Raw genomic sequence first — 18,015 nt, 5'->3', positions numbered from 1 at the left:
CACAGGACAGATCCTCTATACTACACCACACAGGATAGATCCTCTATACTACACCACACAGGAGATATCCTCTATACTACACCACACAGGAGAGATCCTCTATACTACACCACACAGGAGATATCCTCTGTACTACACCACACAGGAGAGATCCTCTATACTACACCACACAGGAGAGATCCTCTATACTACACCACACAGGAGAGATACTCTATACTACACCACACAGGACAGATCCTCTATACTACACCACACAGGAGAGAGCCTCTATACACCACACAGGAGAGATTCTCTATACTACACCACACAGGAGAGATCCTCTATACTACACCACACAGGACAGATCCTCTATACTACACCACACAGGAGAGATCCTCTATACTACACCACACAGGAGAGATCCTCTATACTACACCACACAGGAGAGATCCTCTATACTACACCACACAGGACAGATCCTCTATACTACACCACACAGGACAGATCCTCTATACTACACCACACAGGAGAGATCCTCTATACTACACTACAGAGGACAGATCCTCTATACTTCACCACACAGGAGAGATCCTCTATACTTCACCACACAGGAGAGATCCTCTATACTACACCATACAGGAGAGATCCTCTATACTACACCACACAGGAGAGATCCTCTATATTACACCATACAGGAGAGATCCTCTATACTACACCACACAGGAGAGATCCTCTATACTACACCACACAGGAGAGATCCTCTATACTACACCACACAAGAGAGATCCTCTATACTACACCACACAGGACAGATCCTCTATACTACACCACACAGGACAGATCCTCTATACTACACCACACAGGAGAGATCCTCTATACTACACCACACAGGAGAGATCCTCTATACTACACCACACAGGAGAGATCCTCTATACTACACCACACAGGAGAGATCCTCTATACTACACCACACAGGAGAGATCCTCTATACTACACCACACAGGAGAGATCCTCTATACTACACCACACAGGAGAGATCCTCTATACTACACCACACAGGAGAGATCCTCTATACTACACCACACAGGAGAGATCCTCTATACTACACCACACAGGAGAGATCCTATATACTACACCACACAGGAGAGATCCTCTATACTACACCACACAGGAGAGATCCTCTATACTACACCACACAGGATAGATCCTCTATACTACACCACACAGTAGAGATCCTCTATACTACACCACACAGTACAGATCCTCTATACTACACCACACAGGAGAGATCCTCTATACTACACCACACAGGAGAGATCCTCTATACTACACCACACAGGAGAGATCCCCTATACTACACCACACAGGAGAGATCCTCTATACTTCACCACACAGGAGAGATCCTCTATACTACACCACACAGGACAGATCCTCTATACTACACCGCACAGGACAGATCCTCTATACTACACCACACAGGAGAGATCCTCTATACTACACCACACAGGAGAGATCCTCTATACTACACCACACAGGAGAGATACTCTATACTACACCACACAGGAGAAATCCTCTATACTACACCACACAGGAGAGATCCTCTATATTACACCATACAGGAGAGATCCTCTATACTACACCACACAGGAGAGATCCTCTATACTACACCACACAGGAGAGATCCTCTATACTACACCACACAGGACAGATCCTCTATACTACACCACACAGGACAGATCCTCTATACTATACCACACAGGAGAGATCCTCTATACTACACCACACAGGACACATCCTCTATACTACACCACACAGGACAGATCCCCTATACTATACCACACAGGAGAGATCCTCTATACTACACCACACAGGAGAGATCCTCTATACTACACCACACAGGAGAGATCCTCTATACTACACCACACAGGAGAGATCCTCTATACTACACCACACAGGAGAGATACTCTATACTACACCACACAGGAGAGATACTCTATACTACACCACACAGGAGAGATCCTCTATATTACACCATACAGGAGAGATCCTCTATACTACACCACACAGGAGAGATCCTCTATACTACACCACACAGGAGAGATCCTCTATACTACACCACACAGGACAGATCCTCTATACTACACCACACAGGACAGATCCTCTATACTATACCACACAGGAGAGATCCTCTATACTACACCACACAGGAGAGATCCTCTATACTACACTACACAGGAGAGATCCTCTATAATACACCACACAGGACAGATCCTCTATACTACACCACACAGGACAGATCCTCTATACTACACCACACAGGACAGATCCTCTATACTACACCACACAGGAGAGATCCTCTATACTACACCACACAGGAGAGATCCTCTATACTACACCACACAGGAGATATCCTCTATACTACACCCCACAGGAGAGATCCTCTATACTACACCACACAGGACACATCCTCTATACTACACCACACAGGACAGATCCCCTATACTATACCACACAGGAGAGATCCTCTATACTACACCACACAGGACAGAACCTCTATAATACACCACACAGGAGAGATCCTCTCTACTACACCACACAGGACAGATCCTCTATACTATACCACACAGGAGAGATCCTCTATACTACACCACACAGGACAGATCCTCTATACTACACCACACAGGACAGATCCTCTATACTACACCACACAGGACAGATCCTCTATACTACACCACACAGGACAGATCCTCTATACTACACCACACAGGAGAGATCCTCTATACTACACCACACAGGACAGATCCTCTATACTACACCACACAGGAGAGATCCTCTATACTACACCACACAGGAGAGATCTTATATACTACACCACACAGGAGAGATCCTCTATACTACACCACACAGGAGAGATCCTCTATACTACACCACACAGGAGAGATCCTCTATACTACACCACACAGGAGAGATCCTCTATACTACACCACACAGGAGAGATCCTCTATACTACACCACACAGGAGAGATCCTCTATACTACACCACACAGGAGAGATCCTCTATACTACACCACACAGGAGAGATCCTCTATACTACACCACACAGGAGATATCCTCTATACTACACCCCACAGCAGAGATCCTCTATACCAGGCATAGGCAACCTTCGGCACTGCAGATGTTTTGGACTACATCTCCCATGATGCTCCTACAGCTTAAATGCTGCAAAAGCATCATGGGAGATGTAGTGGAAACATCTGCAGTGCCAAAGGTTGCCTATGCCTGCTCTATACAAAGTAATATTTTTTACCCCTCTAGGGCACTTTAGTTTTCCCATTGCTGCACTCCGCACTGAGAGAGAGAACTTACTTTGAGAAACCGGATGAGTTTTATCCAGAACATTTTCTTGATTGTGAAGGGAATTTCAAAAAGAATGAGGCCTTCATCCCCTTCTCAATAGGTAATATTTATTATTTTACTCTCATAAAAGGGATGTGACAACTTGGGGGGGGGGTCACTTGCTCACCTAGCACTCAATACTGTACACACTTATGTATGTCACATACCAAGTCCAGCACCGGGGGGGGGGGGGCTGAGGGGTTGTTCTTTTTTTTACCCGGTGACCTGGCCCCTTTCCTAGATAAGCTGTTGAGCTGCCCTCCATCTAAGGCTGCTAATGCAAGTGGCATCATGGCAGAAGCGCCCGCAGCTACTTCATTACATTTACTGGGCAGCAATGCATGTAATGTATGCATCCCTCACTTCTCAGCTCACAAGAGCAGGGACTCCTGACATTTGACAAGAGTCCCTGCTGCTGTACAGAATTACCCAAGGTAAATTACAAAACACTTACATATTCAATACATTTTAAATAAACTTTATTAAATCATCAATCGAGTTGTAATCTGAAATGATCAGTCATCAATGATTTCTGTTCTTTCTTGCAGGTAAACGTAGCTGTGCTGGGGAAACCTTGGCTAAAATGGAGCTATTCCTGTTCTTCACAACACTATTACAAAATTTCACTTTTAAGCCTGTACCCGAAGCCAAATTGGACCTCACTCCTGCATTGGGGGTTACAAACTCCCCCCAACCCTTTGAGATATGTGCCATATCTCGCAGATAGAGGAAGTGTTCAGCAAATTCTAGCACAGGACATATATAAGCCAATATTATATATACCTCACAATGACAAGGACTTTATATGTCATTGTCATTGTGAGTCTCCTCATACCTCAACAACTTAAGTCTCTCCCACTTCACCTCCCTCTCCCTCTGTTGGACTCTCTTAAAGCTCTACCCTAGGGCCCTTATTCTTCTGCATCTTTAAGTTTTGCTCGGGACAGATCATAGAATAAAAACAAAAATAGAGAAACAGAAACACAGCCGCACATCCACAGTTTGTATTTTGATCTACTTGCTCAGCATAAATTAAAAAACTACAGGTTGTTATTATACATTTTGATCAAAAGTACAAGCCCACTCGCCACGTCAAGGCCACCTAGTCAGAGTGGGTCCCTAACCTAACACCGGTGTAGCTCTGGGCGGTGACCACCGCCTCTGACACACCATGCTCGCAGGGGGGGGGGGCTACCCGGTGGTCAGGCAGCCCCACTGCTGCCCAACCAAGCCCTTGTCTCCGGGCCACCCCACCCCACAGACAAAGCATCACAGTAACAATGACCACAGAGCACCAGGAGACTCCATATGGGTTTCCTCCTTGCATTCTCCGAGCCCTCTGGCAGGGAGCACCTGGTAAGTGTTCACATTGTTTCTGTGATGCTTTGTATGTGGGGTGGTGTGGCCCGGAGCCAGGGGCTTGGTTGGGCAGCAGTGGGGCTGCCTGGCAACTGGGTCATTCCCCCAGTGGGCATGGTGTTGCGAAGGCAGTGGTCGCCGCCTGGTGCTGCGCCAGACTTAGGTTAGGTACCCACTCTGACTAGGTGGCCTTGATGTGGTGAGTGGGCTTGTACTTTTTCTGATCAAAATGTATAATAACAATCTAATAGTTTTTGGAATTATGCTCAGAAGCAAATAGATCAAAATACAAGTGGTGGATGTGTTTGGCTATGTTTCTTTTTTGTTGTTGTACAGATCATAGAATCCCATTAAAATACCATTTCTATGCTGATGAGACATATAACCCTTTCTCCAGTCAGTATGTCAGCTCTCTAGGATCCCAGAGTGTCTATCAATTATATCTTCCATCTCCTCCCACTTTTAAAATTTCACATGTAATTCATTATCTTTCCCCCATCTTTATCAAGTTCCCCCACCGACCTATCAATTTACAGTCAATGGTCCCACTCTCTGTCCAGTCCCACGAATCCACCAGCTCAGATCCTTTGATTTTGCTGTGTTTCAAACTTTACATTCTAACCCTTATCACCCTCTGCCACCTTCACCCAAAAACATTTTTAAGACCAGCATTTTCCTTATTATTGACTCCACATGCCCCTACATGCCCTCGTCATCTTTTAACTTCACTACTGCAACATCCTCCTCTATGGCCTCTCATTTAACACTCTTTCCCCTTTCCCCTCCTCTGCCTCTTCCCTCTGCTAATCCCTATCTTGGCTACCCAGAGAATTCAGTTTTTACTGTAAACAAAGATATACCAGGCCGTCCACAACCTGATCTCCTGAGACCACCGCTCAAGTACTCTCCGATCCCCACAGGACCTCCATCTGTGCTCTCCCCTCATCCACACCTGACGCAACTATTTACAAGATCTCTCCCGAGCTTCCCCTGTACTCTGGGACTACCTGGGCACATCCGTCTCTCAGGGCCGGCCCTACATTGGACCCAGGCGGCACCTTCACAGGTGCGGCAAATTGCTGCCCCGAAAAGATTTTTGACCTCTACACGACCCATGACAGACCTAGTCCGTCATGGTGCTGACTCGTGCTCGCTCCATACCCGGTGGCCCCCAGCTGATTCCTTTAGCTGGGGGCCACTGCTAATAGCCGACATGGATAGATCACCGCATCCGGCTATTAACCCTTCAGCTTTGACAGCGGAGTCTAATGGGAGCTTTAAACCAGCCCTGGTGGCCTAGTGGGGTGGATCTTCCCCCGCAGCATGCTCGCGGAGGGGTAATCCACTGTAGAGGTAGCCGGAGGTATTACCTCTCCTTCTGTCCTGATTCTGGCTCTGCATTTGATAGAGCCTGGCTGCACCAGGCTCTACTAAAGGAATGCAGAGCACACAGATCAACAAAGTTCCATGGAACTTCATTGCTCTTTATGAGAAATTCTCTGATTTCTCCAAAGAGACCCCTAAGGGACCAAAAAAGTGTAAAAAAAAAAAAAAAAAAAGAAGTTAATTACGCTTTTAAAAAAACACACATTAATTCCTTCCATATTAAAAGTTCTAATCACCCCCCTTTTCCCATTTTCCATATAAAAATACATAATAAACAGAGTAAAAATAAACATATTAGGTATCACCACGTGCTTAATTGTTCAAACTAATAAAATATTACATTATTAATTCTGTACTGTAAATGGCGTGAAAGTAAAAAGGGGGGGGGGCATCATTTCACTCTTGGACCCAGGCAGCACAATGTCTTTGGCCGGCCCTGCTGGCTCTCGTCCACCTCAAAGACCTTTAGAAGCAACCTGAAAACCCATCTTTTCAGAAAAGCCTATGGACCACAGTTATCCTGCTGCCCTTACTGCACTGTGAACAGCTGCTCCCCTCACCTTGTAGATTGTAAGCTTGTGGTCAGGGTCCTCTTTTCCTGTATGTCAGTCTGTCTTTAACAGTATTCATGTTTACTGTACTTGTGTTTTTCTTATGTATTTTCAACCCTATTATCATATGCATTGTGCCATGAAATTAGTGGAGCTTTAAAATAAAATAATAATAATAATAATAATAATAATAAATTATATTTCAATCATTACCTAACATATATCTATTCTGCACTCCAAATCCATACCAAAATTATCATTTTTGGCAGACAATTGTGTGTGATTTAACCTTTTTATATGTGGTTGTCAGGTATAACAACTAGAGATGAGCGAATTTACAGTAAATTTGATTAGTCACCAACTTCTTGGCTCGGCAGTTGATGACTTTTCCTGCATAAATTAGTTCAGCTTTCAGGTGCTCCGGTGGGCTGGAAAAGGTGCATACAGTCCTAGAAAAGAGTCTCCTAGGACTGTATCCACCTTTTCCAGCCCACGGGAGCACCTGGAAGCTGAACTAATTTATGCAGGAAAAGTCATCAACTGCCGAGCCGAGAAGTTCATGACGAATCGAATTTACTGTAAGTTCGCTCTTCTCTAATAACAACCATAGCAGCCCATCTCAGGGTACATTCACGCTAGGATTGTGTAATATGGTGGCTAAATCCAGCGAGGAAATTTAAAAACTGTCCGTTGCCGTATCCCTGCCGCATAGTGACTCCGGTCAGCTCATTTCTGCACCGTATCCAGTTTTGAAGTCAGACTGCCAAGCAATAAAACTGATACGGTTAAAAAAAATGAGCCAATCAGAGTCACTATCTTACTCCTGTGGTGGCCCAGTTGTACCCCTGTACCCTTATTGTCCTGTCAGGCAGCCTCCCTGCAATGTCCCCTGGGGGCCCCCTGCATCTGTTCCCCTTGTACAGTTATTATTATGCTATGTAATGTATATAAAATGTTGTAGCTTTAAGAACAGTTTTCACGTGGTTAAACATCTGTCATGTGATTGTAACCCAGTGAGGTGTCAGTGACCATGTGACCTGTGGGACCTCACCAGAGTCTCCCCTATATAAGCCCTGGGAGGAGTCTCTTCACTCTCTTTGGAGAATAAGTCTTTGCTGAACTACAGTGCAGTCGAGTCCTAGGTGTGTGTCTGGAGTCCAGAGGAGGCCTAAAGTCCATCAAACAGCCACAAGTCTACAAGTCCACAACCCCCAGGTCCAAGTCAGAGCCGGGTAAGCTACAAACAGGGTATAGTTAGTCTCAGTCAGTCAAGTCAAAGCCAACCTGTCTTCAGTCAGTGTGGCCTGCATCAAAATTGTCTCAGTTCACTACAAGTCCCAGCAAGCCCTAAGGTCTCTTAAGTCACTGGTTACCCCCCTGGGCCTGGCCAAGCTGTATAGACTGTTCCACCTGTCTAATTCAGTAAAGCTACCATTGTTCCGTAACTTGGTGTCGAAGTCATTATTTCCCCCCGTGCTTAGCCCAGGATCCAGTGGTATACATTCGGGTGGTATTGAGGATTAGTGTTGCTCGCGAATATTCGCAATTCGAATATTATTCGCGAATATCGCATATTCGCGAATTCGCGAATTTCGCGAATATAGCGCTATATATTCGTAATTACGAATATTCGTTTTTTTTTTGTTTTTTTTTTCTTCACAGTACACATCACAGTGATCACCCCTCTCTGCTTCCAGCTTGTGTGGTTTAAAGAAGGCTGTAATACTACTGTGTGAGACTGGCGCGCGAAAATTCGCATATGCGAAAATTAGCATATGCTAATATTCGCATATGCGAATTCTTATATGTGTTAATTTTCGCATATGTGTATTTTCGCATACGCGAAAATAAAATGAGAATATAACGAATATGCGAATATTCGCGAATATATGACGAATATTCGTCCATATATTCGCGAATATTCGCGAATTCGAATATGGCCTATGCCGCTCAACACTATTGAGGATAAACCAAGCCCTGGTGTCATGAATACAAGGGGTTAATGCCATCTGCCCCTAGGGTAATTCCATTTGCCCTGCATCACACCCTCTACCACACTCCAGCTGGCTCATTTAAATGAATGGGATGCGGTGTGGATGCGGCTACTGACGAAGAGTTGAAACACGTGTTGAGGTGGTGGTGGGGTACACTGTGGACCCTCACAATGTCCCAATTAGGTATGGAATGATTTTGGATTGCTTTGGCACAATAATATGTTAGAAGTTTGATATATGTTACACCTTTGGGCTTCCACTTGGTGTTCGGGTCATTCAGGTGTCAGTCCGGTCCATTTGGCCGTAGTCCAAAGGCCCGGCAGGGTAAAGGGCCCGCTGCAGCTGCTGAGGATTAAGGACACTTGTCCCGGATCCTCAGTCAGACAAGAGCTACTTTCAGGTGAGGTTTTTCTCTATGTAAATATCCCTGCGCTGCTCCTGCTCTGATATCATTAGCAGAGACAGGCAGCAGAGCAGGGATGAAGAGGACCTGATTGTTGGCTCCGCCTCCAGCACAGGAAGAGGACAGGGCCGAGAGCTGACAGGCCTCCTGGGAACACAGAGCGGCCGCTTCATGTGAGGGTGAGTGATGTCCCTGTGTGCTGCCTCTCTCCCTCCTGACTAGCAGTCTATCCTGGGGCTGGGTGATGTGTATAGTAGCAGCACAGTGGGGTCACTTTCCCTCCTCCAATGTCCACAGGTCACCAACAGGTCACACTACCAGAACAATTTTTGGGAAAATCACGGCAAAAATGGCACGGTTTTTACCGTGATTTTTCAAAATCGCTGTAAAACTGCACAATTTTTGCCGCGATTTTTCAAAAAATTGTTCTGGTAATGCAACCTGTTGGTGACCTGTGGACACTGGAGTTGGGAAAGTGACCCCACTGGGGTGACAATATGTGAACACACTGCTTGTTTATTTATCATTAACTCCTTAAGAGTACATTCACATGTACAGGATCTGCTGCATATTTTTGCTGCATATTTTCTGCAGCTGACTTTGCAACCCATTAGGTTCAATAGGTAGCAAAATTAGCTGCAGAAAATATACAGCAGATCCTGTAACGTGTGAACGTACCCTAAGTGCTTATTCACATGGACAGATCTGCAGTGTATTTTACGCTACGGATCCGCCGGCAATGGACCCTACAGTGCTGCATCTGTGTCTGCTCATAGCGGCAATCCACCGCTACGAGTAGACACGCTTCGAGGGGCATTTTTGCCTTGCACATGCGCAGTATACTCGCACACATTGCAGCCGCTCCTCCTGTTCCCTGAGCTAGGCCAAGAGCAGCTGCGATGTGTGCGAGTATACTGCGCATAAGCGAGGCGAACATGCACATCAAAGCGTGTCTGTTTGTAGCAACAGATTGCTACTATGAGCAGACACAGATGGAGGGAGCACTGTAGGGTCCTTTGTCGGTGGATCTGCACCGTAAAATACACTGCGGATCCGTCCATGTAAATGAGCCCTAAGGACACAAGGCATACATGTACGCACAGTGCCGGCTCCCACTTCCACTCCCTCGGCTAATGCCAGACATCACCAATCAGGCTGATGTCCAAATAGGGGTGGGGCAGAGGTGTGGCCAGGGGCTGACTGGGGGCCCTTGCTTTATTTGGTCAGGGGGCCCTGAGTGTTGTCAGTCTGCCCCTTGGGTCATTATATAGTGCTTTCTTACCCTTGTGTTTTCTCCTTGTGGGATGTATGTGTTTTAAGGGTGGATTGTTTTTATAGTGGGAGGGCTATTCTTGTCTTTGTATAATTACAAATCTTTATTGTACAACAATGTCTTGGTGTCACTATTTGTAGGTTTATTAACTAAATCTGTGCTGTTTGTGGGGAGTTAGTTAGAAACCACTCAATGTAAACTCTATTATTTAAAGGAGTAGTGCAGTGAAACATAACTTATCCCTTATCCAAAGGATAGGGGATAAGTTATAGATTGTGGGAGGTCCAACCACTGGGACCCCTGTGATCTCCTGAACGGGGTCCCAGCAGTCTGCCAGAAGTGGCCGTTCTGACCCCTGCAGGACACAAAGAGGGGTTGTGTTGGCCAGCACTACATGTGTGGGTCATAATTCCCCCTTCCAGCAGCCTGCCGGGGCCCCGTTCGGGACATCACGGGGGTTCCAGTGGTCCAACCCTCCGCGCTCTATAGGGGATAAGTTATGTTTTACTACAGAACTCCTTCAATTTTCAATAAAAAGTTATAAAAGTTACAAATTACATAACTCAAGGGTTAAAGGGTTCTTTTCCACAAAGATAAATCGGTTTCAAACATTACATGAAATATTTTTAAATATTTCCCTATGTACCTTCTTTGTTTTGCTTTGTTGCTCTGATGAGCGAAGCGAACCTGGTCTTGCTCAGAACTTTAGGGTAAATATCAACTCGCAGAACTTTCGAACTTTGCCAGGCTAGACTCATGGAAACCTGACAATGGCGTAAAAAATAGCAGAAGGAATGAGGAACACATGATGTTTTGGTGCCTGAATCAATGGAGGAAATTTTAAGAAACTGAGATGATGTCAGGGTAGCTCAGCATATCTAGAAGCTAGCAGCAAGATCACATGACCCTAGGTTAGCCAATTATTGATTGTATTTATGTGACTTACAGCTACCAGGCAGACTTTTTTGCTGGTTTTCCGCTGCATATTTGAAAAGGGGCGGGCTCTTCTCGGCTGTCCACAGCGGATTTTCCGTGGCGGAATTTACGCTGCGGAAAATCCACTGCAAGCCCCATTGAAGTCAGTAAAGACTGTGGTGTATTTTCCGCAGTGTAAATTCCGCCGGGGAAAATCTGCTGCGGACAGCCGAAAAGAGCCTGCCCACTTTCAAATACGCAGCGGGAAACAGGGTGGGCATGACATAACTGTAGGTATTTAAAGAGGCAGCACCTAGGGATATCATACTCCGTCTGAAGTTGTTCACACGATCTCAACACATTATCAGAATATAGGTGTTCTAGGGTGTGCACCTCAGCATTCTGCCAAAATATAGGGTCAAGAGAACCGTCCAGGTGTGTGAAGTTCAGATTATGCCAAAGAGGAGTATCTGAGGGTATATCAGTGTACAGACTTGGCAGCCCTCAAAACCTGATCGGGTGGCATCGGGTGGTCTAATAACCAATGACGGATATAGCGGCGTTGACCAGCCAAGTAATACAGATAATAATCGGGTAGCAACATTCCCGCATCTAACTTCAGATGTTGCAAGGTTGTAAGGTGAATTTTAGGTCTATTAGGACTCCAGATAAAGGGGGATAAAAGGGAATGTAACGTGACAAAAAAGGATTCAAGTACTGGAACAGAGATATGAAACTCTTGGTAAGCAACCAAAAAGTTGGGGAGTGAATGTATTAAAACATAACTTTTACTAAATCACATAAAATAATGTCAATACTGCATCCAAATGGGATAGCAGAGTGCAATTGCCAGACAATAATCATAACTATCAACTCAAGGCTCAAATGGATACATGGATCGAGTATATCCAAAAAAGTGCCTGGAGTGAAATGCATATGGTTAAAATCATATTAAATAATGTCACACAAGATATGTGACCTTGCTCAAAAGGTTTCTGTAGCTCAAAGGTTTCTCGACGTGTTTCTGCCGAAGTGCATTGGTGTCCTCAGGGGAAACCATTATAGAGTGTTTGTATATAAGAGATGTATTCTATTGATCATCATTTAAATAATATAAATAGCAAGGGTGTCCCAGTCAGCAAGACATGGGTCCGATGCTCCTATTGTCGAGCATACTAGTATACTAGACCAAATTGCTGTGGGGGTAACCGCAGGACATCAGGTACCTAGGAAAAAGAGAGGCATAATATAAAGTGGGGAAAACCAATTTTTATTGTTCAGGGTCCCTCACAGCCTTTACTCACATAAAAACAGTGCTGCCTAGGTGTACCTGTAAACAAACACAAGAGGAAAAAATCCTATTCAACCTGTGGAGAAAACTAAGGAAGCAAAGTGTGCTCCATATAGTGGTTACTCACGGTTATGATGTCCGGCCCTCAGATACTGTGGCGATGTGCAAATCTGCTTGAGCAGGAAGCCGCGATCCCCAGCTTCACTGCACATCCCACATGTCAGCAGCGTCTGACGTTATATCCATCGCCCGGACACATGCGTCAGAAGACCGCGCCTCGTCATTCACCTCTGATAGGCGCGTCCGCGACTACCTATGCGCATGCACGCAAATAGCGGCAATCCCAGTCACTGTAATAGCTAAGTGTTTAAACAGGCTCAGTTACAAGCAGTCTTGTCAGTGGGCATAATAATAATATTATTATATAACCAGATATTGTTAGGGGAACAGGTAAGTATGTAGAAGAGTATAATGAATGTTATACTACAATGTTACCAATAAAGCATCGTTTTGTTGTTTAAATAAGAAAAATGGCAAGTGTGGACTCTCATCAATCACTTATACATATAAGGCTAAAATACAGGCCGTATAAGAATGTATAGATGTACTTATCGAGACACATATATATAATTAGTATTGTACAGGGATGCTGGTGTAGGAATCGCATATCTTGTACTGTCATTGACATCACTATCTCATAAATGCTATCTGCATGGTACGGAAACTGCCAGGCAAAGAAGGCCACCAAGGTGCCCCCAGGAATAAATTGGGCACAATTGCCACTGATGATTGTGATGAATACCTATCACAATGGCAGTCTCCACACATGCATATATGCCATATGTTGGAATGATGGAGTGACAGTGGTTGGACTAAGGGACACGGTCTCCTCGGGCTAGGAGACCCTAAAGGGGAGAATGGTAGGGATATAAAATGGGCCTATGAGGACCTATTCTACCCTACACTAACTTATAATGCCTTATTCCTAGGCAGGATGGTCAGCCCTAAAAAGGGTGGTCCTGCTCTCCAACCTCCTAAAGAACCTCACATACCCTAGCTCGTGATGGTGCACTAACTTGGAAGGCCACCTAAGACCCTCACTAGCTACCTGTCTGTCACCAAGTCAGGAAAACAGAAAACAGGCAGCAAAAGTTTAACTGTTCATTCAATCCTGTTGGATAGATTGCATCAAGATGATATATCCACCGACTCTACTGAAGGAGCAGTCGGTCCAAGTCACCTCCTCTCACTGACGGTGTTATTTTCTTAATTCCAATAAATTTGAGATTTTTATAATTCCCTGTATGGATACTGTTTATATGTCTCGCTAAGGGGGTGTCTCGGTTGTGTTTTATGTCCCCCAGATGTTCCAACACTCGCTTCTTGAACTCCCTTATACTCTTACCGATGTATCTGAGGCCACATTCGCATGTGGCCATGTAGACAATGTGATGGGTATTGCAGTTGATAAACTGTCTAATGTTGGTCCTAGTATTCCCTGGTGAAAAAGAATGACTGGTTTTAGAGATATGGGGGCATGCCTTGCAACGTAGGTACTGTAACAGAGGCATGTTCTAAAGCATAGAGACATTTAGGTAAAATGACAATCAGAGCGCTACGTTCAGGGGATATGAGAATCCACATCGCTAGGAAGAGAATGAGTATTTATAAAACGGGGGCGGGCTTAGAAGCTTTAGTGCGGGAGGCTGAAGCAGACGGCTGGCGGGGGTCCTACCTTGAAGCGCATATTATAGAGAGAAGTAAGTAACTTTACAGGCACATAACTCGGTGGCTAATGAACAAAAAAAAGTAAGTGACCCCTGTATCAACTCCTGTTCACCCACACTATAACCCAGTGTATTGGGTTTAGTGTGGGTGAACTTGCTGACAGTTTTCCTTTAATGAACAGAACGGAAAAATAACCAAACCTGTCCATCAAACTTATAGTATGGGGTAATGTTAGTTCAGGGTTGGAGAGAAATAAGACCGTATCATCAGCGTACAGCCCAATACGCTCCTCTCTTCCTCCCAGTGACATTTCAAGGTAAACAGGATCCTGCCGAATACAAAAAGCAAGGGGCTCCACCACCACCGCGAACAGGAGCGGGGACAGAGGGCACCCCTCTCACGACCCAAAGTAAGCAGAAGAGAGCATATACCGTTCATGGGGACCTGAGCCTTGGGATGTTTGTAGAGAATAGAGACCCATTTCTGAAAATTAGGGCCAAAGCAAAACCTAGCAAGGACCTCAAGAAGATAACCCCATTCTACAGAGTCAAATGCCTTGGCAGTGTCTAACGATGCCAAGACCCAGTCACCACCTAGTGCCACTCCCACCTGGACAGCCTTTTGAACTCTCCGGATAGTAACCGATATGGATTTTCCTGGCATAAAACTAGTTTGGTCATTATGTATAATAATAGTAAGCATTTTATAGTCTAAAATTAATAAGGATATTGGCCTGTAAGAACCACACTCAATTGGGACTTTATTTGGTTTAAATATTACAACAATAGTAGCGTCATACAAAGACGCTGGGAGCACACCCTCAGTAAATGCAGACTGATAGATATTTAGAAGGGATGGGAGGAGCACGTCTGAGTACCACAGGAAATCTCCACCGGAGACCATCGGGGCCCGGAGACTTACCCTTAGTCAGATCAGCGATAGCCTCCGACACCTCCAATAGAGTAATTGGGGCATCTAGAAAGTCACAATCCTCCACCAAAAGAGTGGGGAAGGTGATGGAGTCAAGATAGGAGTGGAGCTTATCTGTGTCATAACGAACCTGAGAAGAGTAAAGTTTAGCATAAAAAGAGGGAAAACGGAGGGCCAATTCCTCATTACCCAGTAGAAGAGATCCGTCTGAGACTCTAAGTTTAAGAATCGGTGAAGCAGAGGATTTCTGCCACACAATATGGGCCAGTAATTTACTAGACTGGTTCCCATGTTCAAAGTAAAATTGTTTAGAGAAAAATAACTTCCTATTCGCTTTTTCATGGAGGTGCAGCATATACTGACGGCCCTCAGAGAGCAAGGCAAATTTGTTAGCCTCAGATGGGTCTGCAACATAGCGGGCCTCCAGGTCCGAGCAACTTTGAGCCAGCTCTTCCTCATGTTTAAAGGAAGACTTTTTAATAAAGCAAATAGTCGACCTGAGACATCCCCTTAGGTACGCCTTTAGCGTCTCCCATATCAACATAGGTGACTCTCCTGGTAAATTAACCTAAAGGAAGACCTGCAGCTGATCAGGCATCCGGTCATTAGGCCCAATAAGATCTAACAAAAAAGGGTAAATCTTCCAATTACGCAGTGTACCAGAATTGGCCAAGGAGATATCAATCAGCAGAGGGGAGTGATCGGAGATAGCTCGGGGCTTATAAGAGATATCCGAGACCTGAGCGTATAAAAGCGAGTTATCACAAGCAAGGTCAATTCTTGACAGCGCGTTCCTAGCCAACGTATGACATGAATATGTTTTGATCAGAGGGTAATGCTGTTGAAAAACATCTATCCACCCCACTTCAAGAAAAAACTGCAGAAGGGGAGAGGTTCTAACATCAGCGGATGAGTGGAGGGGTATTCTCCTGGGGCTGTGTCTATCCATTAGGGGTCTGGAACCAGATTAAAGTCTCCCATACAGAGGACTAAGGAAGATGCGTACCCCGCGGCAAATGTGACTGCAAGATACAATATTTCATGGAGGCTGGAGGGGGATTATAAATAAATAAAAACACAAACTGGACATTGATAAAAAGGCATGTATAAAGACATAATGGCCTTAAGGGTCCTTGCGGACAGTAACCGGCTCCCACCTAACCATACGACTAACAAGGACTATAACACCCCTGGAGAAAGAGGTGTGGTAAGAGTGCAGAGACCACTGGACCCAGGACCGAGACAGTTAGTTAGCCCTATCCGGACTAAGGTGTGTTTCCTGCAGAGTGACAATATGTGGGCAGTACCTTCTAATATGAGCAAAAATCAAAGCCCTTTTCTGTGGGGTGCGAGCCCCTTGGATAATCCAGGACGTCAACCTGAGATCCGCCATAGCAGTAAACTAAAAATAAGGAGAAATGTAAGTGCCTGAATAAAAAATAGTAAAAACAGCAAATAATATTGCAATAAATGTGCATAGGACCATGAGTAGCGCAAATGAGAGGTGGGGGGACACTGGGAATGACCAAGCAACAAAACAGTACACCCACCTATGCATGAGACACAAAACAGTAAAAGGGGTACTCCGGCCCTGAGACATCTTATCCCCTATCAAATGGATAAGGGATAAGATGTTTGATTGCAGGGGTCCTGCCACCGGGGACCCCCACTATCTCTGATTCAGACACCCACCTGTGGCAGCTGCACTGAGCGATGTTCGCTTAATGTCTGAAGGGTCACGACTATGGGGCTGGAGTTTCGTGATGTCATGACTCCACACCATTGTGATGTCATGCCCTGCCCCCTCAGTGCAAGTCTATGGGAGGGGATGTGACGGCTGTCACGCCCCTCCAACAGACTTGCATTGAGGGGGTGGGGAGTGACGTAACAAGTGGGCAGAGACGTGATGTCGAAATACTCTGTCCCCTGCACTACCCATCATCAGCCACAGAGTGATCCTTGCTCTGTGCAACTGAAAAACTGGCGTGCTGCAGGAGATCGTGGGGGGTCCCCAATGGCAGGATCCCCGTGATCTAACATCTTAAACCTTATACTTTTGATAGGAGAAAAGATGTTTAGCGCCGGAGTACCCCTTTAACAAGAAGTAACAAAAATAACAGTAACTATGAAATGGAAACATCAGTAGAGCAACATCTCCATCTAGTGGGGAGAACCTGCTGATACATATAAGTTAAGAAGTCCCTGAGTAACATGAAAGACCCATGAAGTTTGCAGGTGAAAGAAAGACCATACAGTGAACCAGGATTGCTAGAAAGCGGAAGAGAAGGTGGGAAGCACTAAAGGACGTAAAGTAGGCTACCGAAAGGGGACAGGGGTGAGGGAAAGACAGAAGAAGAAGAAGTGGAGAGAAAGCAAAAAAGAGAAAGAATAAGGAGGGGGGGGGGGGGGGGAGAGAAAGAGGAGAAAGGAAGACACAAGAGGGGAAAAAAGAAATAAGAGACAAGAAGAACCCAGGGATTCACAATGAGACAGGAAAGAATCTCAACAATCAAAGCACCCCATACTCAGAGACTATGTAACCAAAGGGGGCAGAACCTATGTTTAATCTGTATAGTAGGGGGTCTCCCCACCCCACATCTGTAAGGCACTTAAAATAGGATACCCCAGTCCAGAAGTCCAAATATACCCAGAACCTGCATACTGTCCAGAGGCGTGCCCCATCCTGTAGAGGTGGAGGCAGGGGACTGGAAGGGGGGTAGGAAACAGGGAGGGGGGGGGGGGGGGGTAGTGAGGGGCTGGCTGCTTGAGAAGGAGAGTAGAGGGGGGCAGGAAACAAGGGAGGAGGGGGG

At 45.4% G+C, this 18,015-nt stretch overlaps 1 protein-coding gene and 1 long non-coding RNA gene across 4 annotated transcripts in view; one reads left to right on the top strand and one right to left on the bottom strand.

Moving 5' to 3' along the window:
* Nucleotides 1-4,443, top strand: part of LOC130361230 (cytochrome P450 2K6-like) — a 63,530-nt gene extending 59,087 nt beyond the window's left edge. For all 3 annotated transcript variants that reach the window (XM_056563980.1, XM_056563982.1, XM_056563981.1), the window contains exons 9-10: nt 3,295-3,436; nt 3,924-4,443. In XM_056563980.1, coding sequence (XP_056419955.1) covers nt 3,295-3,436; nt 3,924-4,102 — 321 coding nt within the window. In that variant the 3' untranslated portion in view covers nt 4,103-4,443. The remainder of the gene's footprint in view (nt 1-3,294; nt 3,437-3,923) is intronic.
* Nucleotides 1-12,794, bottom strand: part of LOC130361232 (uncharacterized) — a 34,496-nt gene extending 21,702 nt beyond the window's left edge. Inside the window, exon 1 of the long non-coding RNA XR_008890915.1 lies at nt 12,675-12,794. This is a non-coding gene — a long non-coding RNA (uncharacterized LOC130361232). The remainder of the gene's footprint in view (nt 1-12,674) is intronic.
* Nucleotides 12,795-18,015: the final 5,221 nt, after the last annotated feature.

The sequence above is a fragment of the Hyla sarda genome, chromosome 3 (genome assembly GCF_029499605.1).
Source record: "Hyla sarda isolate aHylSar1 chromosome 3, aHylSar1.hap1, whole genome shotgun sequence".
Lineage (NCBI taxonomy): Eukaryota > Metazoa > Chordata > Amphibia > Anura > Hylidae > Hyla > Hyla sarda.
The sequence above is the reverse complement of the archived record's forward strand: the minus strand, read 5'-3'. Positions and strand labels throughout refer to the sequence as shown.